At 47.4% G+C, this 20,845-nt stretch overlaps 1 protein-coding gene across 3 annotated transcripts in view; it reads left to right on the top strand.

Annotated features, from left to right (window-relative positions):
- Window positions 1–3,625: 3,625 nt before the first annotated feature.
- EPHA10 (EPH receptor A10) overlaps window positions 3,626–20,845 on the top strand; it is a 37,922-nt gene continuing 20,702 nt past the window's right edge. The window contains exons 1-3 of one of the 3 annotated variants that reach the window (XM_083751410.1): window positions 3,626–3,750; window positions 14,956–15,020; window positions 16,220–16,889. In XM_083751410.1, the coding sequence (XP_083607536.1) occupies window positions 16,286–16,889 (604 nt within the window). In that variant the 5' untranslated portion in view covers window positions 3,626–3,750; window positions 14,956–15,020; window positions 16,220–16,285. Of the gene's footprint in view, window positions 3,751–12,564; window positions 12,660–13,472; window positions 13,688–14,955; window positions 15,021–16,219; window positions 16,890–20,845 lie in introns of those variants that run through there. The other 2 variants (XM_083751408.1, XM_083751409.1) reach the window with 2 other exon arrangements.

Here is a 20,845-nt window from a genome sequence, read left to right on the forward strand (position 1 = left end):
CACCTCCTGAGATCAGGTTGGCTTCTTCCCATGCATTGCCAAAAAAAAAAAAAAAGAGGACATAAATTTACATAACATTTGCATATGCTGAATAAAATGGTATAGCTGCAGATTTAGGCAGAAATGCCAGGGAGACAAGGAACATCTCCAAATGCTACGGTCTGGAACTGATGCTACAGGTAGGACTGGGACCACTGTAAAACAGGACCCGACATCTGAAAATGAGCCATTCTTGGAGGACTCCCTGACCATGGAGATATCAAGCAGAAGCAGCAAAGTCACCCCTCCCCCTGTCCCTCTCCCATAAAGATCCCCCAAAGGCTGATTTGGTTCACAAACCATGTCTGAACACAAACTGAAATGGGTCTATGTAATGTTTTATTAGGCTGAGTTGTTTTCTATAATGACTAGATGTTGTTTTTGCAGGTGTGTGTGAGTGTGTGTGTTTTAATGGTAACCTGTCAGAATAGTCCTCTGGGTTGAAAACGCAGTGTAAAAAAATAATTTTAAAAAAATCTGAGTGATGATAATAAAAAGAGAAGCAGGAATTCCACAGTGGCTGTTTCCTCCTCTTTCTGCATCTCATAAAATCATAGAATTGTATAGTTGGAAAGGGCCTTCAAGATTCATCTAGCCCAATTCCTTGCAGTACAGGAATCGCAGCTGAAGAATCCCTGGCCAACAGCCATTCAAACACTGCTTAAAAACCTCCACTGTCAAACTTACCACCAGAAAGTTCTTCCTGATGTTTAGTCTGAATCTCCTTTCTTGTAACTGGAATTCATGGGTTCGGGTCCTCCTCTCTGGAGCAGCAGAAAACAAGCTTGCTCCATCTTCCTTGCGGTAGCCCTGGAGCTCTCATATCATATTGGCATGTGTGGAAAAGCTTTCCTCACTGGTTTTGTCTATATTCTGCTTCTGATGATGCCTCTCTGGTCCCCTGCAAAAGCTGGCTATGAAGGGCCTCCCCCCCTCTCTCCTGTTCCTGCCTTTTGCTTCAGCTCCCCTATCTGGCAACTGCTCTGAAGTGGGGATCACGAGGCAGAGGCTGCCTGATGTCTCCTTCAGCAGCAGGGAAAGGACCTGCGGACTCTCCCTGTCCGGGCTGGTGCTGGTGCTGCTGGGTTTGCCAGCTTCAGTCTGGAAGGATATCCAAAGGGCTTGGTGAGCCATTGCATCTAATCCCCTCCAAGTGGCAGGAGATTCAAAGGGCAAAGCAACCAGTGCTGGCTTAGGCAGGGATCCCAAGAGGGGAGTGACTTTCCATCATCTTGGCATCTTGAGCAGCTATCAGAGGTAGCAGAGCCAGGGAGGGGATTAAGAGCTTAGCAAAGGAAAGGAAGCAGAGCAAAATGGATTAACATGCCCCCACCCCACGCCACAACCTGGTTCTGTTGCCCTGCGCCAAGAAGAAGAGCCCCCTGGGTCATGGCTGTTTCCCCAAGGCTGCAATGAGTGGAGAAGGGCCGCAGGACAAATTAGTTAAACCCACATTTTGGCATGAATTTGGGGTGTTCTGGCACCCCAAAGGCTGCCTGGAACAAAGCCATTCCTTCTTATTTGCTTTCTCATTTGGAGGAGGAGACTGGTGGTGCTCCTTTTTTGGCACCACAAAATAATGTTCCATGTTATGGAGAGAGAAAGAGACAGAGAAGGAGCTAAGTGCAAGGCTTTCAGTTTTGTCTTTCCCGTGACAGCCCCTATTTTCCTTTGCATATGTTTTTTGCTCTGTTGCTACTGAGAGGGAGGAACTTTGTCTGCCATAAGTGAAATATGGGCTAGGTGTGGGAATGTTAAGGAAGGTAGGAGAGGATATATTGTTTCGATATTATCCCTCATCACTCATGCCAGTGAGTAAACAGCAGAGCACATTCCCTTTGCAACTTATTGGAAGCAAGTTGTTGATTTGTAATTAAGCAATCCGGTCTGGCTTGTCCAGTCTGGCTTGTTCCCGGTAAGTTTCCCCTTTATTTCCCTCTTAAAATAATACTGTAACAACACAACACAGTCTTCTTTAAAAGTAAGAATAAAGTTATAAAAATTTTACTTGCATTCAGTTCACAGCAGTAATCTGAAGGCAGGCTTTATCTTGTGGTTACAGTGAAAAGAAGTCTGAGCTACATCTTAGACTTTCTGCTTGTGGGCTACATCCTATGTGAAGGTTGAGCCATGCACTGTTTAGAAGCCAGGAGAGCAAGAGTCCAAGACCAGGAGAGAGATGGTTGCATGGCTAGCCTTTTTATTTGGTCAGCTAGGGTCATGCCCATCTACCTGGTCCCAAAAAGGGGAGGAAGCTCCAGAGCAGGTATGACAGGAAGTCCTCCCTGTCTGGAGCCACAGACCCCTGTGTGTCCATTCTAGGCAACAGGAAAATGATGTACTTGACTGCTCTAGTAATACATCCTCCAGTAGGAACAGTTGCCAAACCCATGGGGTTGTTTAATCTATTTCAATTTGCGTGATCTTTTTTGTTGTTATGTGGGTATTTGGTTAAATTGGAAATATTATTTTTTTGCTGCTGTAGTTTTGCTTGCTTAGCATATAATAGAATCATTTTGCTGTTTCTTAATCCTGTTTATACAAGTTTGTAATTTTTGTACATTCTCTGTTTGTTCATCTTTTTATTTTCCTCCCCACCCTGGGATTGAATACATACAATTAAGAGTGGGCCATAAATACTGTTACTAACTAACTAACTAACTAACTAACTAACTAACTAACTAACTAACTAACTAAATGTTACAGAACCTCTTTTTATAGTAAAAATAAATAACTCAGGCATTGCTTTCCAATTCACTGCTGTAAACAACTAAGTTTCTCAAAACTGAGTGGATTCCTGAAAAAGAAGCTGAAAGGCCAAGTCAAGAGGGTCAAATCACTCAAAAGCGCTTGGGAGTTGGTTTTTTAAAAATACATACATACATACAATATTACAATCTCAGCTGGAATGTAATGACCTCAGATCAGGAAGGGGACAACCAGAGCCATCAGGATACCAGTCAAAGAAGTCATTAGAGGCAAGAAGGCTTCCTTCCAAAAACAAATACTGTAGGAGTCTGGCCCAAACAGGAAAACCAAAAGGCACACAAACAGGCAACCCCCCCCCCTAAAAAACCCCCACATGCAAACAAATAGTAAGGAATGCTTTTTAAAAAATGAGAAGCATGTTGCTAGAAAGATAAAGTGATCGTTTTAAGGTATGCAGCTAGTCACTTTGGGTTCCTTGAGGAAAGGTAGGGCAATGAATGTTTAAATAAAGAAATCAGCTCCCAGACTTGTGGCTCCACAGCAACATTGCTCAACTCCGGAGTGTGCACAGATCAGCAAAACTTTCTCTGGATTTAATCCATTAATGTGGAGCATCTCCCTTGGCTTGGCTTTCAGATGTTGAAAGTCAAACTCAGCCTCTCATCTCTGAAGGAGAGAGCTGAGCAAATGGTTCCTCTTGGGGAGGAAGAGCTCAGCTCCCTGGCCCCGTCTCCTGACCTTTGCCTTCCTGCGGAGAACATCACCGATACACCCGCTTTTCCTCCAACCTCCTTGACATCCTTTGCGAGTGAAGAAAGAGACTTGTTAATTACTATCTCTTTTGCAGGCTTAAAAAACTGGATCATCTCCCAGTTGGCAAAGCAGGAAGAAAGAAAAAAGCTCAGCTCTTAGATCATGTCACTTCTGCAGGAAGAGAGCTGCCTAAGCGCCTCTCTGGATTTTGCCCTCCTGAGGGTTTCATTGGCCTAAAGGTGGCTGCGGGTGAGAAGGAAGGAGGAGGCAGCAGCAGTTCTCTGGTGAGACAGGCCTGCTTGAGAAAGTGAGGCAAGGAGCTGGGGATGAAGGAGCTTGAGACCTTCAGGTCATTGGGGATAGTTCAGTGAAGACGTTAATGCAGTGTGCAGTGGATGTGAAAAAAGCAAAATCCATGCTAGGGATCATTAGGGAAGGAATTGGAAATAAAACTGCCAATGCCATAATGCTACAAATCTATGGGGTGTGACTGTATTTGGAATAGTGTGTACAGTTCTGGTCCCCTCACCTCAAGAAGGATATTGTAGAGTTGGAGAAGATTCAGAAAGGGGCAACCCAAACAATTAAGGGGGTGGAGCGACTCCCCTATGAAGAAAGGTTGCAGTATTGGGAACTTTTAGAGAAAAGGTGACTAAGAAGCAGCATGATAGATGTTTCTACAATTAGTAATGGCATGGAGAAAGCGGAAAGAGAAAAGTCCCTCTCCCCTCCTTCTCATAACACTAGAACTCATGAACATCCAGTGAACTGGATGTTGGAAGATTCAGGACACATAAAAGAAAGGACTTCTTCATGCAACAGAGAGTTAACAGAGAGTGTGGAACTTGCTCTTGCAGGAGGCAATGATGGCCCTAAACTCAGATGGCTTTAAAAGAGGATTAGATGAATTCATGGAGGAGAGAGATATTGATGGCTGCTAGCCATGATGGCTATTCTTTGTCTCCACAGCAGTGCTTCTGAATGCCAGTTGCTGGAAACTACAGGAGGGGAGAGTTGCTCTTATGTTCAGATCCCACTTTTGGGTTTTCCATAATGGGCATCTGGTTGGCCACTGTGAGGAGAGGATGCTGGACTAGATGGGTCATTGGCCTGATCCAGCAGGCTCTCCTTATGTTCTTATGAAGGTTTCAGAGAGAGAGGGAGCTGCCTGTTTGCTTGGGTGCCCTGTGTCCTGTTGTCACTCCAGGCAGATGCTTCATGCTTCAGCTGCAGGTGGTCCAGACCTATAGGTGGTGGAGGAAAACTGTATCTCCCTAAAGTCACCCTTCTACTGTTTCTGGTGGAATTGTAGCCATAGCAAAGAAGCAAGTCCTTGCCCAGGGACAGGCTCCCTTGCCGACCTGCCAAGGTCCCTCTGCTCTCTCTAGGAGAGATACCTGGATGAGGGCATGAGGAATCAGAGCCCTCCCCTCATTCTAGGTCTGCTGTTGTCATTTGCTTTCACCTTGGGATAAATTCTGGCACTACTGCTCTTGCCATGATGTCTTTGTTTCTTTATGTGTTTTATATGCACACATCAAATGCCCCCCTGGCCCATCCCCCTAGGCTGCTCCCATTCATTTACCCCAACACTGACTTTTATTTCAGCCTGGGCTGTGCTCTGTCTGATGCTATCAAAGCCAATGGTGCTCAGCACCCCTCTCCTGGGTCTTTTTGTGCCAATAAACACCATTCAGGCTCCAAGTGTTTACAGCTTCAACAAGAGAGTCCTGTAGGAAGCAGCTCAGCTGGGCACAGAAGTACTGCTGCGCACTGCACTTCTCATTGCAAAATCTAGCAATTAGCATTATATTTGCAAAACCACCATTAGAACCTGCCACAGGCTTCCTAACTCACAGACATACAGGAAGGAAGATTCAAAGGAATGCAAAGGCAGTGTAAATACAGCCTCTTGGAAGGAAAGGGAGGAAGGGCCACCAGACCTAGGAAGTGCGGGTGCTAATTATTTCTCTTCATTAGGCAGCCACTGGGGCTGTCTGCTGCTTAGGGACCCCCTCCCATCCCTCTAGGTTGCAATGCCTGCCGCAGGCTGACTTTTCAGATGCTGAGAAAGCTTAACTGGGGAAGGGCTGTCTTATCTCACCTGTTCTGTATGCAGAAGGTCCCTCGTTTAATCCCTGGCATCCCCAGGTAGGACTGGGAATGGCTCCATCTGAAATCCTGGAGATCTGCTGCCAGTGAGAATAGGCATTACTACACTGGCTGGACTAATGGCCTGGTTCAGTTTAAGGCACTGTCTGCACCCCCAGTGTTCAGTGGAGAATGCCCATCACTATCCCTTGACATATTACATCAACAGGTTAGGTTCACCTGAACTTTGGAAAGAGATTTTTTTTTTGGGGGGGGGGATCCTTACAACCATCAACTGGTAACTCCAGAAAGCAATTGCAATTGTGCTTCATGATTTCCCTGCCCCTTAAAATTGTTATAATAAATAATAATAAAATAAGATTTTATTTATATCCTGTGCTCCCCAGCCGAAGCCGAAGCCGGGCTTATACCAATAAGATGTAGAACTGTAATACTGTAAGCTGCTTTTGGGGGGCCCTTAAGGTCACTAGCTGTAGGGACGTGGGGCAGATTCCTCTTAAGCTATGGTCCACACAGGTGTCTTTTATAGGCTGGCAGAGAGAGAGAGACAGAGAAAGAGACAGAGATTGAGAGAGTTCGGTAGCCCAGAACCCCAGCTCCTGTCTAAATTGTGTTAGTCCTAAGAACACAAGATGAGCCTGTGGGCTCAAGCCTATGGCTCATCTAGTCCAGCACCCTTTTCTCACAGTGGCCAGCCAGATGCCCCAATGGGAAACCCACAAGCAGCACCCATGCACAAGAGCCCTCTCCCCTCCTGTGGTTTCCAGCAACTGGTCTTCAGAAACATTGCTGTCTCCCACTGTGGAGCCATTGATAGCCCTCTCCCCCATGAATTGGTCTAATTCTCTTTTCAAGCCATCTTGGTTGGCGCCCACCACTACCTCCTGTGGGAGGGAGTTCCATAGTTTAACTGCACACACAGCATGAAGAAGGACTTTATTCTGTCTGTCCCATATGGCAGCAGTCAGGGTACCAGTTTCTGACAGATAACTCCCACCTCTTGCCTTCTGCAATAGTGGGCGGGCAGGAGCTGTCTCAGGTAAGGATGGAATTCTCTCTTTGATCCATGACACAGATAATTTTGATTCCATTGTGTGTCAGCACCTAAACCCTCTTATCAGATAATTGATTCCCTTTGTTTACCCCTAATCCCTGTCAATTGTCTCTCAGATACCAATTACCTGTCTGGGGATTGCATTGTCTCCTGTCTCATAGGGCAAAGAGGCTCCCCAGAGAGGTTCATTCTCTTCATTTCAATCAGCGCTGATTCAACAGAAGCAGCACCAGTCAGTCATTTGCCCAGGGAGAAAAAAGTCTGAGTCTTATTTTGGGATGGATGCAGCTACAACAGGTAGAGAACAGGAGGCAACTCCCTAGCAAGTGAAAATAGGGTACAAACACCACAAATTTCTAGAAAAATCTGGATCTCTCTGGAAGCTTAATCCAGGCTTGTATCTGTAGCACTGAGAGGCCTCCCAGTATGTTTTGTATGCTCTCTGCCTTGTCCCAATTTAATTCATTATTCTGGTCTGAATTTGTTCTGGTGAGGCTCTATTTCACCTGTGTTTATTGTAACAGGGGATCTAAAAATGCCTGCATCCTTTTTTCTTTTCAGATATGCGGGTGAAATTTGCAGGCAAGGAACCTCCAGAGTGGATTAAGCCTGTCAAATCCTGCCTCCTGGGATTGATGGGGGGGGGGGTCTCTCTGAGCCTTAGTAATGGGGCTTCCCTGTTCTGCTTCAGCTCTTGGTCTTATACCTAAAGGAGTGTCTCTACCCCCATCATTCAGCCAGGACACTGAGGTCCAGCTCTGAGGGCCTTCTGGCAGTTCCCTCATGGCGAGAAGCAAAGTTACAGGGAACCAGGCAGAGGGCCTTCTTGGTTGTGGTGACTGCCCTGTGGAATGCCCTCCCATCAGATGTCAAGGAAAGAAACAACTGACTTTTAGAAGACATCTGAAGGCAGCTCTATTTAGGGAAGTTTTTAATGTATGATGTTTTATTGTATTTTTAATATTTTGTGGGAAGCCGCCCACAGTGGCTGGGGAAACCCAGCCAGATGGGTGGGGTATTAATAGTAATAATAACAGTAGTAAAGGTAAAGGTACCCCTGCCCATACGGGACAGTCGTGTCCAACTCTGGGGTTGCGTGCTCATCTCGCTCTAGAGGCCGTGAGCCGGCGCTGTCCGAAGACACTTCTGGGTCACGTGGCCAGCGTGACGAAGCTGCAGCTGGCGAGCCAGCACCAGCGCAGCACACGGAAACGCCATTTACCTTCCCGCTATAAAGCGGTACCTATTTATCTACTTGCACTTAAGAGTGCTTTCGAACTGCTAAGTGGGCAGGAGCTGGGACCGAACAACGGGAGCTCACCCCGCTGCGGGGATTCGAACCGCCGGCCATATGATCGGCAAGTCCTAGGCACTGAGGTTTTACCCACAGCGCCACCCGCGTCCCCAGTAGTAGTAGTAGTAGTAGTAGTAGTAATAATAATAATAGTAATAATGATGATGATGATGCAGTACTCCCTAGGGAAAGACAGGTGCTCATCTGCCTCCATGATGATGTAGCCTAGAGGAGATTTGGGGGGTGTCAGGCTGTCTGAGCTCCATTTTCTGCTCCTCCATAGCCCCACCATCACCAAGCTCACTTTGTACCCTTCCTCCCTTCAAGGCAGGCCTCTACAGCTGTTTTACCTGGCTGACTCATTTTGCAGCTCTTACACTTGTTAGGGGAAAAGTCATCTGTCAGCAAAACTAGTTAGTTTTGTTCTGTACTCCCGTGGCTTCAATTTCCCCCTTCTCCCACGGAGGCTTTCAGCTCCTGTCTCTGGAATTTATGTCCTTAAAGTCTCCTAGGGGTTGGTATTGATTTCTGAGTGTTATTTTCACAGTTGTCTCAAACACTCTTTCAGAAGCAGCTCAGAAAATCTGTGCCTATGTGGGGGGAGCTGCTCTTGGTCCCTTGGGTCTCCCTGACACCCTCTTAAGAACACAGGAACATTACGAAGAATGTGCTGGATACGGCCAATGACCCGTCCTAGTCCAGCATCCTCATCTCATCATGGCTGACCAGATGCCTGTGGAAAACCCTCAAGGAAGATTCAAGTACAAGAGCCCTTTGCACTCTTGTGATTTTCCAGAAGCTGGTATTCAGAAACATTACTGCCTCCATCTTATAAGGCTATAACTATTGACAGCTACTCGTCGTGATTGATACATCATTTTATCTGTATGCCACCTTTCCATATTAAAACCCTGCTCAAGCACGATACAACATGGAAAAACAACATAATTACAAACATAACCAAAGTGATCATAAACAATATATGATGGCTATGCTCCCCCTCCATGTTCAGAGGCAGCAATGCTTCTGAACAGCAGTTGCTGGAAATCACAGTAGGCAATGGTGCTCATGTGCTTGGGTCCTGCTCTCTGATTTCCCACAGGCATCTGGTCGGCTACCATAAGAAAAGCATGTTGGACCAGATGGGCCTTATCCCAGCAGGCCCCTTTTGTTCTCATGCAAAGAACTGACCTTAGAGAATATCAGAGCAACTGAGAGATACAAAAATCCATCCCTGCCATGCGGTTGCTGTGTTAACTCAAGGGCATCTTTTTTGCCCATCCAAAAATGAGGTTTCTGTCCAAACCACAGCATGGCACAGACATCTGCATGGGTTTCTAGGCAGGTATCCCTCAGGTACTCAATGTTTAATCAAATGGGGCCCCAATGTATGAAGGAGGCATGTAAGCCATTTAATCTGGAAGTGGCAGTTCATCACAGCAGGAGGACTGCATTTTAGATCCTGAAGTGAGAGTAACAGCACCAGGGTTGCTTATTTTATAGAAATATAATCATTATTCCTGCCTCCTCAAAAAAGAAGTTGCTCAAAGAGGCAAAGGAAGCCTAAAAAACACACCATTATCTCATAATTGAATGAAGTTACACAAAAAAACCCCACAAGACTAAAACAGCATTAATAAAACAAAGCTCTCCTGAGAGGCAGAACGAGCCACAAATAGATTCAAATGAAATTAAGATGCAACAGAATCAAATGTTTGTTTTAAAAGATATGCTTTCAAAGGCCAGCAGAGAACAGATGGAGAGGAAGACTTGGACCCTCATGATCTCCCAATGCTCGCCTCCACACCGACCCCTCCCACCCCAGCTTCAGCCCCTGGAAGCAGATGGGCTGCTTTCCTTCTTTTTCCTCCCTGCTGATCTGGGAGTCCTTCCACAAAATCCCCTGGATGTGTGGAAAGTGTTTTAACTCACTCAGATGGAAATGCACTCTGTACTCGCACACGCGATTATGCAGATGGTGGATGTGAAGACCAGATCCCCAAAGAGCAGGTCATGTGAGTTTACTGCAGTGGAAAAAGACGGATCAATTTGTATGTGATGACTTCAAGGGTGGATGGATTAAACGGCAACTTTTCCAAAGCTTCATCCTATTTGTGATGTTATCTCAGTACAGCTTCAGCCTGCAAAACCCACTGAACGATTCACCTCTCTTGTCACTCTGACCACATAAGCTTAATGCATCCTGCCACTGGTTTTCTGCTCACTCCTGGATCCAGCACAGTTCAAAACCCTCCTTGGCAGGGTCTCTTTATTAAGAGATTTGTTAATCCTCCTCATCAAATAATCTTTGTGGGTTTTTTTAATAAAAAAATATATGGATAAGCTTATTTGATTGACAGTATCTGAGTACCAAGACCAGTGTTTCTCAACCAGGGGAGTGTATGTATGAAGATCGGCAGGGGAGGATGAGTGCTTCCAAAAATATGTACACTATAACTTAAAAAATAAACCCCATCCAAATTAAAATATGAAAGTGTGAAGTGGTATGTGAAGATCACGTGCCGCTTATTAGGTGATCAGCATGCCATCATGGGTGCACAGGAGTTCAGCATTACCTCTCGGTTGGTGTGATGTACAATATATATAGCACAGCAGTGCATCATGCAGGCTTCAGTGAATTGTGAGAATTTCACACATACTATATATGCCATTGCTATTACATATAAAATTATCTTTGATTGAATGGAGACTTTTTTTAGTGTGTGGTTGAAACAACAATTGTGCAGCTGGAAAAGTGGGGAGGAAATTACACACACCAGGTGGATGTAGTTAGGAAGCACTTCAACAACTGGCAACAGCTGTGATTCTGGCATTTCAGGGGTTGGACTAGATGATCCTTTGGGCAACTTCCAACTCCATGGTTCTATGGTTCTATAGCTCAGGCACGTCCAACTCCCAAGAGACTGCGATCTACTCCCAGTATAACAAAACTGGCAGTGAGCTTTTTGGGGGGGAAGGATTGACCAGAGTTGTTGAGCTTTTTGGGGGGACAAATAACGATAACCCAGAAGATCACTAGTATAAGTGGTACCGTGATCGACCACAAACATCCCCGCAATCAACCGGTAGATCGCAATTGATCTGTTGGACATGCCTGCTATAGATGATTAAATCAACTTCATTTCCGCTGAGTTAAACTGCTGAAGCCATGCTAATATGCGTCCTTTTTCTTTGGGGCCAGAAAAACAGCCTCTGCTTCACATACACCTTCAGGCAGGCATTTCCCCCTCATATTGTTCTCAATACTCTTCAAGTCCTCCTGTTTTTGCATCATTGCCCTGTCTAGCACCCCATGTTCCTTCTTCTGCAGACAATGCAAAACAGAGCTGGTCTAGGGTCCTTCTCAGTCAATGGTGGCATATTATTATAGATGTAAAGTTAATAAGTTTTCTGTTTCTACAGGTAGTTGGGCCCTGAACTAAACTATTTTTTGTTTTTGTTTACTTAGAAGAATACTACACTCACAATTCCCTCCCCTGCCACTTCAGCTGGGCATGAGAGACAGAGGAGCTCCGTTAGCAAGCAAATCCAGGAAACTCATACTAATTTATCAATCCCTTTTGGCTTCGCTCACCAAATGCCTCTGTCTCCTAGTCAGGCCTCTCACGAGTCACCAGACCTGGAGTGAGACCATCTAGAAACCCTCTGGGAAAGCAGCCTAGGTTGGGAACCTGATTCTGCACACAATGGATAGCTCAGTTGGTTAGAGAGTGGTGCTGATAACACCAAGGTTGCAGGTTTGATCCCCATACGGGACAGCTGCATATTCCTGCATTGCAGGGGGTTGTACTAGATTACCACCTAGGTCCCCTTCCAGCTGTATGGTTCTGGTAGAGGGAACTGAGCAGATCAACCTGCCAATTGTGCAGCACCAGTGTGAGGAAGCCTTTCATCACTACCCTTCAGTCCTTGCTAGAGCATCTCCAAGAGGAGTTTTGGGGAATCAAGTGTGATTCAGCTGTCAAATAAGTTTTGATCCAATTGTCTTTGTGAAGCTGGTCTTCCTGCTCTTATGGCTATTAAAACAAAGGCATTTGACAAGCATGCAACATCTGTGAAATGATTAATAATAATTAAAACAGACTCTGAAAATTAAAAGTTCATGTGAAGTTTTTGATTTTTTAAAAAATTGTAAGCACTTTGATTCATTGTTATTTTTAAAACCCCAAAACATTGGAAGGCGGCGGATTCTCCTCTCTCGGAGGTTTTTCAACAGAGGCTGGATGACCGTCTGCCACGGATTCTTTCGTTACGATTCCTGCATTGCAGGTGGCGCGGCTGGGCTAGATGACCCCGGGGGGGGGGTCCCTTTCAACTCTGCAATTCTATGATTTGTAATTAAAACTCCCGGTATTGCAGTCGTTTAACATAAGGGGAGCCAGGTTTCAAGGTGGTGGTGGGGCCTGGGATTTTTATACTAGCTAAAAGGGGGAAACACTGACGTAGACCAACTACTGACCACGCCCCCGGACAACCGCGCCCGCCCGCCCCGCCTCTCTCCGCCCGCCGACCCCTATTGGCCGGTGGGAGTGGCGGCGCGCGGAGGCAGTTGCCTGGCAGCAGTGGGCAGCTGGAGCGGGTTGGCAGCATGAGGAGCCTCGCCGGCGCGCGGGGCCATGGCACTGCCGCGCCTCGTCCTCCTCGGGCTGGTCGTGCGCGCTGCCTCCGCGGAGCAAGGTAGGGGGGAGGACTGAGCTTAGCCAGGGAAGCTCCACCGAGGGGACGCCGCCCTCCGCCAGGGCCAGGCAGTCCCATTGGAGAAGAGCCACCTCTAGGACGTAGAGTGCCCACCAGCATGGATGCTCTGCTGGATCATCAGCCCCCTCCCCAATGGAGGGGTAGGGGGGCGGACGAGGCCAGGGTACCCCAGGGGGTTGAGCAACCAAGGAAAACCCCCTCCTCTTCCTTTCCTCCCCTCCCGCAACCCTTTCTTGGTGTTTTCATGGGCCGGGTGAGTGCTTACAGGCGAGCCCAGACGGGACGGAGGGGTAGACTGCGGCGGCACATGGAGGCTCCCTTTGGCTCTGCTCTGAGCGCTGCGCCGCCGAAAAGCCGGTCTCCTTCGGGGAACGTTGCCGCCAGCGCCTCCGGGGGGAGTTTGGGGGGCGGCTGAGAACGGGAAGCCCGCCGGGAGACCCACCGATCGTCGGGGGTCCTTAAGGTCGCTCGCTTGCTTCGGGAACCCTCTTCCGGGCCCTGGCAGGAAAGTGGTTGCGGAGGAGCGCCATCTCCTCTCAGTGGGCTCGGCGCGCCCCTTCTCGCCCAGTGACCCTGGCAGGGACGCCGCTGCCCAACGGCGCTGGGGGGGGGGGCACACGACCGTACAGCGCCAACAGGGCTTGACCTCGACGGCTTTCGGATGGACTGGCTGTCGGTGGGCTAGGCTTGTCACTCCCGCAGGTGTTTAGAAAGCTTCCCTCCCGGGCTCAGGCAGGCAGCTCTCGTTTGCTCCTTATTCCTGCTGCCTCCGACACCCCCCTTTCCCCAATCCCATTCTTTGCCGGCGGGCAGGGACAGTCCTGGATGCTGCCCAGAGCTGAACCTCCCATGCCCAAGAGAGGCCGCTTCCAGAGATGCCGGCCCTCATCTCAGGGCGGTTTCAGTGGCAGCTCCTAGCAAGAGGGTCCAGTAAGGTTTCCTTCAAGAAGTGAGAGGATGGAGCCTCCCTTGAGTCCTGCTGGGGAGGAGGATGTTCCTCCTGCCAGGTAAATCTCTCCTCCTTTGTTGCCTGCTGTCAGCTGTGGGTTTTGCTGCTGCCTCCAGATGAGCTTTTGACTACAAATATGCTGCCTGCTATGGCTATCATCTGTTCCGTTTGGCTCTAGAACTGCTTTTGATAAAACGGGCTGGTGTTTTGTTTCCTTTTGTTTTTTGCCCTGAGAATTTTAATTATTTATCAGATTTATATCCTACCCTTCCGTCACAAGATTGCAGGGCGGTTTGCAGAATAAAATACAAGATAAAAACACAAGTAAATAATTAAAACTAAAACAATAACCCAATCCCCTCCCCACAGACAAATTTAGAAGACCGTGGAATATTAACCAGCTAAAGGCCTGGTTGAAATGTTTTTTATTATTATTTAAAGAAAGAAGTGTGTTACACTTCTGGAATGAAATAACCAGAGCACGCTGCTTCTGTTCCTGCGCTAGCTGCCATCTGGCTTGAAAAGAGCAGTGTCCCTGGCAGACGAAAGCATTCACTGCTTGAACATTGCACTGCTTTGGTCTTGTGGGAACGAACTGGCTTGGATTGGCAGGAGCGTCCTACGAAATCTTTATTATAGTCACTGTGGCAGCTGCTGCTGCTTTGCTTGTCAAGGGGAGGATGTGCCCTGAATCTCTTGGTCAAACAGCTTCTTCTGTGAGATGCCTGGGCAGGATAATGAAGCTGTTGCGGGATCGAGAATTCGAGATGACTCTTCGCTTCTCTCCACCAGTCTCTGCCCCGCAAAACTGCCACCGGGGGATGGAGAGAATTGATTGAGAAAAGGAGCTTTGGTTCAAAGTGGGAGCGTCCATGTTCAGGGTCACAGAGCAGAAGCAGTTAAATCACATGACTGGCACCTCTGGGCATGTAGGGCAGTCAGGGCTTCAGGGCAAGGAGCAATTGGCAGAAAGGCAGGATTAAGCCGTTTGGGGCCTCACCACAGAGCCGACTCTGGGTGGCCTATGGGCCTAGTCCTTCCAAGTGCTGGGCCTTCCCTCAAGTACTTCCCAGCTCTGAGGGGTCCTCTCACATATTAGGAACAGGCCTACTGGGAGCCAGCAGTTCTCAAAAGGTCTGGCAGGCAGCAGCTGAGCCCTCAAGCCCAGCTCCGGTAGGCAGCAGTCAGGCCATAGATTTGCTAGTTTCTTTTTGGATTCCTTCCCTTAAGATCAATCAGAGTGAACCAAGGGTGCCTGTAAGGGAGAGTTCAGGGACAGGCTCCCCTGCATAGTCTCCTTATAACGTTTCTCTCTTTCTCTTTCAGTCATTTTGCTGGATTCTCAGGAATCGCAAGCTGAACTGGGCTGGACGTCACACCCTTCCAATGGGGTGAGTGGCAGTTCTGGTGCATTTGTGGTTCTGCAACACATTTGCTGAGCCTGGCCTGGTAGGCCGGTTTGGGAGTGGTGGTGCTGCTGCTGCTGCTACCAGCCAAGCCACTGAGGACACCCAGGCCCAACGTCATGTCTTCTCTTTGGCTAGCTGGTGATCTTTCCCCACAGTTTAGTTTTGTTTACTGATTAAGAGAATGGCTGCTTTGCGTCTCCCTCAGCAAGGACCCTGCCTGCTGCCTGAAGTCACTTTGGTGGCAGAGAGAAGGGCACTTATGGTCTCCCAGGGTAGGCAAGCTGTTTCACTCTACTAATGGCCAGGCAATTGCAAGAGGATGGCTCCCCATTGGCTTTAACTGTTGAAATCTGGTTTGAGAAGCCCCAGGTGGCCTCAGAAGCCTGCTAGGCTTTTTCTTTTTAATTTTTAATCTTTTAAAGTTTGTTATTAGTAAATAAAATAAACTGAAGAAAAATTGTGTACTCGTAATATTACAGCAGGGTGAAAGTTTGGAGTCATTATAGTTAAATTTATTGCTCCAAAACATTGCATAATATACTCATTTCTCCCCCCTAAATCTGTTAGGCTGGTCTATATGTATTCTTTTGTAATAAGTGAGCTTTAGTTACTATAGCCCAAATTTTAGCAATCCATTTGGATGTAGCAGGAAATATGTCCACCCCACCCCCCATTTTTAGCTACCATAATCCTAACAGCAGTTATAAGATTAAACACAATTCCTCAATCATTCTGTGGAATAACATTTTATAGATAACCAAGTAGAAATCTTTGAGGTTCTAAGGGTATACGATACCCTAGCATATCAAGGATATTGGCCTAAATAGATTTCTAGAATATTGGTATTTGGGAACAGTTCGAAAAGATGTGTATATAATCTGCTTCATTTAATCACATATCTTCCTTTTTTCTGCCAATTCTCATGGACTATGAAACACCAGGGGACCCGTCCTATTTTTCTAGAAAAAAGAGATGCTGGAATTCACCATGAACACCTCCCTTGTTCTCTTATAATGGCAATGGAGGCTACCTGAGAGGTACCAGAACTGAGTTCCAGTAGAAAAAAAAAGCCCTGGTTGGCACCAATGACAGACGGGCTCCTTTGCAGGGAGGACCCCAAGCATTGCGAAGTAGCCATTTCCACGGAATAACAGGTGTGTCTCCTTTCATATCCTCTGCAGTGGGAAGAGATCAGTGGGGTGGACGAGAAGGACCGGCCCATCCGCACATACCAGATCTGTAACGTCATGGAGCCGAACCAGAACAACTGGCTGCAGACCACATGGATTTCTCGGCAGGGTGGCCAGAGGATCTTTGTGGAGGTGAAATTCACCCTCAGGGACTGCAACAGCATCCCAGGGGTGGGGGGCACCTGCAAGGAGACCTTCAACCTCTACTACGCAGAGTCCGACTCCAGCCTGGGCCCCAACGTCAGCGAGCAGAAGTATGCCAAGATAGACACCATCGCTGCTGACGAGAGCTTCACCCAGGGGGATCTGGGCGAGCGGAAGATGAAGCTCAATGTGGAGCTGAGGGAGATCGGGCACCTCAGCAAGAGGGGCTTCCACCTGGGCTTCCAGGATGTGGGCGCCTGCGTGGCACTGGTGTCCGTGCGGGTCTATTACAAGAAGTGCCTCTCCACGGTGCGGAACTTGGCCGCCTTCCCCGACACGGTGGCGGAAGCTGCCTTTGCCACCCTGGTGGAAGTGAGGGGGGCCTGCGTCAACCACTCCGAGGTGGAGGCAGACGGCCCTCCCAGAATGCACTGCAGCGCAGAGGGGGAGTGGCTGGTCCCCATTGGGAAGTGCACCTGCAGGGCTGGCTTTGAAGAAAAGGGCAGCAGGTGTCAAGGTAAAAGCAACGGCTGTCTGTACCCTTTCCCTTATGCCGAGGCTGTGTTGTCCACTCACCCCGTCACCTGGTTCTAACGGGCCAATCATGTGTTTTGTAGAATTCGCCATTTGCTGTAACCAGCCCTTACTGTGTATGTGCACCCAGGGCCTTTGGGCTAAGATATGATGGCATCTAAAGGCACCTGAGATTGTGGAGCCTCTCCTCTCCGTGCCAACAGCAATACTCCCATTGTTGGATTTTTCTCTCTTGAGTTGTGGAATCCCTGAATCATTTAACAGCCATCCTTAAAAATATTACAAGACTGGACATGATCTCATGCGCTGCAGTCTTAATGAGCCTGCAGATGTAATCATTTTCAGGATCAGCAAAAGCGGGAGAGTCTTGTCAAGGGGCTTGATTAAATTAAAATTACAGTAATTTAGAAACACTTTTTTTGAGAGAGAGAGAGGAAGTGGAATTCTTCCAGTCTTTGCTCTCTTCTGTTGATTTACCCACTTGCTCTGAGGGCAACTGCCCTAGGTCCATCATGCAAGGCTGACACATTGTCCATCAACTGCCCAGCTCCTCCTGTCAGGGTGACCAGAAACCTGAAGGGTTTGCAAGGTGGTTTTTACCCCTGCCTGGTGTCCTTGCTTCTCGCAGTTGATCTCAATGCTCCAGGCTTGTGTGCTGCTTTGTTTTGCTTCTGCCTTGATGCTCTCCTTGCTTCTCTTCATTTGGAAGTGGGTCCAGAACCTGAGCAGGAAGACAACTCTGCCCTTCCAGATGTGGTTGGTTGGACTCAGATTTCTGCTGAGCTCCATTCCGCCCCAGCCAGTGATTGGCAATGATGGGAGTTGTAGTCCAGCAACATTTGGCCTAGAATGAAGGTGCAGGGCAGTTTAGGGGACTTGCAGCATTTGCTAAGGGGGGTGGAGTCGGGAAGGGGCAAACGGGGTGTTGTCCCTCAAAGTTATTCTAATTGGTTGAGAGTTTCCACATGTCTTATCATTGAGCAACTGTAGATGAGGCATTAACTCTAATGACATCTTTGGAGAAGCTTAAATTATCCCAGGGCAAAGTGGTGATTCTGGCCTCAGGGCCCCCAAAGTCCATGGCAGGTGTTGGGCAACAGCCAGTTCTAACACACAACTTTGACACAACACTTACGGGTTGCCAGGAAGGCTTGAGAAAAGCACACAGTCTTCCCAGCCCCTCAAATTGGCAGCAATCCTTTTTTTTTCAGTGGAATGTGACTTTTGTGCATTTTAATTAAAAATGGCTTGGCCAGCCCACCCCACCCCCCTCATTTCTTTTCATGACTGGCCTGGATTTGTCTGCAGAAAAACTGTGTTTAATAAGCATTTTTCAGTTTTGCATATTTGGCTACTTGGGAAGACACTCCTCATTTAGTTTTCTTCTTTCTTTTTATTTTGACTTCTTCCAATTTGGGAGCCTGCTTGCAAAACCCAAAGCACCAGCAGTATTAACCGTCTCCTGGTTGGTTTTCATGCCCTGCTTTGACCTTGTGGAGATGATGGGTGTCTCTCCCCTCCCCCCTTCGCCTCCCCTGCTCCATGCAACGGTTCCCCCCTAATGACATGATCAAACACCCCTGACACATGTATGCTAACTAGGGCAATTTCCTGATTAAAGAAAGTTGATTAACTGATTAAAACTGCATATATTTGAATATGAATGAATGAAAATAGCCCTGAAAGAGAGGCCCATTATTCCTTCCACTTTTTTTGGAGGCTATATCTAGGAGGTTTGAGGTGGGATTGGAAGAAGGGAGGGAGGTGTCCAGTTCTGCATATTGACAAGCTAGAATGTATGCAGAAGAGGGTGGCCAAGCTGATCAAGGGTCTGAAAATCAAGCCTTGTGAGGAACAGTTGAGGCATTATTAGGCTTGACAAGAAAAGACTGAGAAGGGGATACAATTGACATCTTCAAATATCTGAAGGGCTGTCCCATAGAAGATGGAGCAAGCTTTTTTTCCAGCTGCTGCAGAGGGTAGGACCTAAACCAATACAATCAAATGACAACAAATGAGATTCCAACTAAGCACCAGGAAGAAGTTTCTGATGGCATGAACTATTTGATGAGAAATGGGCTCCCTTGGAAGGTAGTGGACTCTCCATTGGAGGTTTAAAGCAGAATTTAGATGGCCATCTGTCAGGGATTCTTTAGCTATGATTCTTGCTTTACAGGGGCTGGACGAAATAATTATCGTGATCCATTCCAAATGTACAATTCTGTGATTCTGTCCCCATGATCATGAAGTGAAGTCCGTATCCTGAGGACACGGCAAAGCAGGCATTAGGTGCCCTGATGGTGACAGCTCCTCCACTAGCTCAGCAGACCAAAAAATTTCCAGCAGTCCATCTATTTTCATAGTTTTCTATAAAGAATGGCATATAGAACCTTTTGTGGAAATGTTTGCATGATATTGGTTCAGCTGTTTACTGTTTTAAAACTTGTCTCAGTTGGCAAAAGCAGCCACCTGTGGCAAGTTTATTCCCCACTCCCCCCCCAAAAAAGTTAAGAGGAACTCTGTGACTGTGTTTGCAGTCAAATTCTCCTCTGTGCTTATTTGGGTCTCAAACCTCACCCTGATTCCCTTGGAATGCAGGGGGCGATGAGCCTGCCTAGCTTTGTGGCTGCTCATCTGCTGGTCTCTCTCTCTGCTGAAGTCACTGGCTGTGCTTCGATGTTACTCCAGTGAGTGGAGCTTCATGATGCAGTAGATGAAGGAGAAGCCTCCCCTCCCTTTCGAGTTCTGAACTCCCCCTTGATTCTGATGCAGTCACAAGGAAGCTGAAAGATTCAACTTCGCTTATTGATTACCCATGGTTTAGCTTGTCATCTGAAGTTCATAAACTGTGGTTAATCTTAATTATAGTTTTAACTATGGCTGGTGCAAAGGAGCCAAGATCATATCATACATGGTTTACACTAGCCATGGTTAAGACTAACCATGGCTCTGGATGATTTGTTAAGCTGCAGTTAATATAAAACATAAGCAAAGTCTTCTAGTCTTGTTGCAGCTGTGCTGGAGGGGAGGCACACAAGCTCCAGAATAGGATAGGGTCATTCTCATGCTAAACTATGGTTAGCAAGCTAGCCCACTGGGCCTTCCATCATTGGCTATAGGAAGAAGGCGAGAAATGTTTTCGCATCCTGCTGGGCACGTACTTTTGTGAATCTGGAGCCCTCCACCACAAGAAGCAGCTGACAACTCCTGCAAACGCTGCCCATCTTTCTCACACCCTTCGCTCAGCAGCAGCAAGGAGACTTCCAGCAAAGTCCAAGGTTAATATTTATCAGCTGGGTTTCTTGCAAATGAGACAACTTCAACCAGCCATCAAATTAATATGATGGAGATCCAGTTCCAAAAATAACTGTCAGCCACTTCTCCTTGACAGAGGCATAAATTGGTGCTGCAGGAGAATTTCTATTACAGCATGTTCCTCTCTGGCTTTGACAGCAGTAGTGGGAGGCTGTGCTGTGTTAATATTCTGCTGGCTTTGTGGCAGGCAGGCGTGGCTGAGGAAAGTGGCCGCTTTGCAGGGAGCCTCTGTTGCAGAGGCAATTGCCAGCCATGTGCCAAGAAATGAAGAGATAATTTGTTGGCTGTTCCTCAGGCCTCTGAAAATCTTCTGAGCAAAGGTAGTGGAAGAGCCTGAACTCATTTCAGAGTGGACTTGGAAAGAGGCTCAGAAATTAATTTCTTTCCTTTGGGTTAGGGAAAGGAGTTCTGCTTATCAAGTCCACCTTCTCTGCGAGAAGCGCTTGCAGGATTTGCCCCTCCTGTGTCATTACAAGTTGACTTGCTGCTCACAAAGGAAGGACTTCATCTTGTTCTGCCTGCTGTTAAATTTGGCACGAGACAGTTGGAGGAGCAGGGAGAAGGAGGAGGAAGGATCCTGCCTCTTAATGGCTCCTGTGCCCATTAAACCAGGGGACAACTTTA

Source organism: Podarcis gaigeae, assembly GCF_964106915.1.
Source record: "Podarcis gaigeae genome assembly, chromosome: 8".
NCBI lineage: Eukaryota > Metazoa > Chordata > Lepidosauria > Squamata > Lacertidae > Podarcis > Podarcis gaigeae.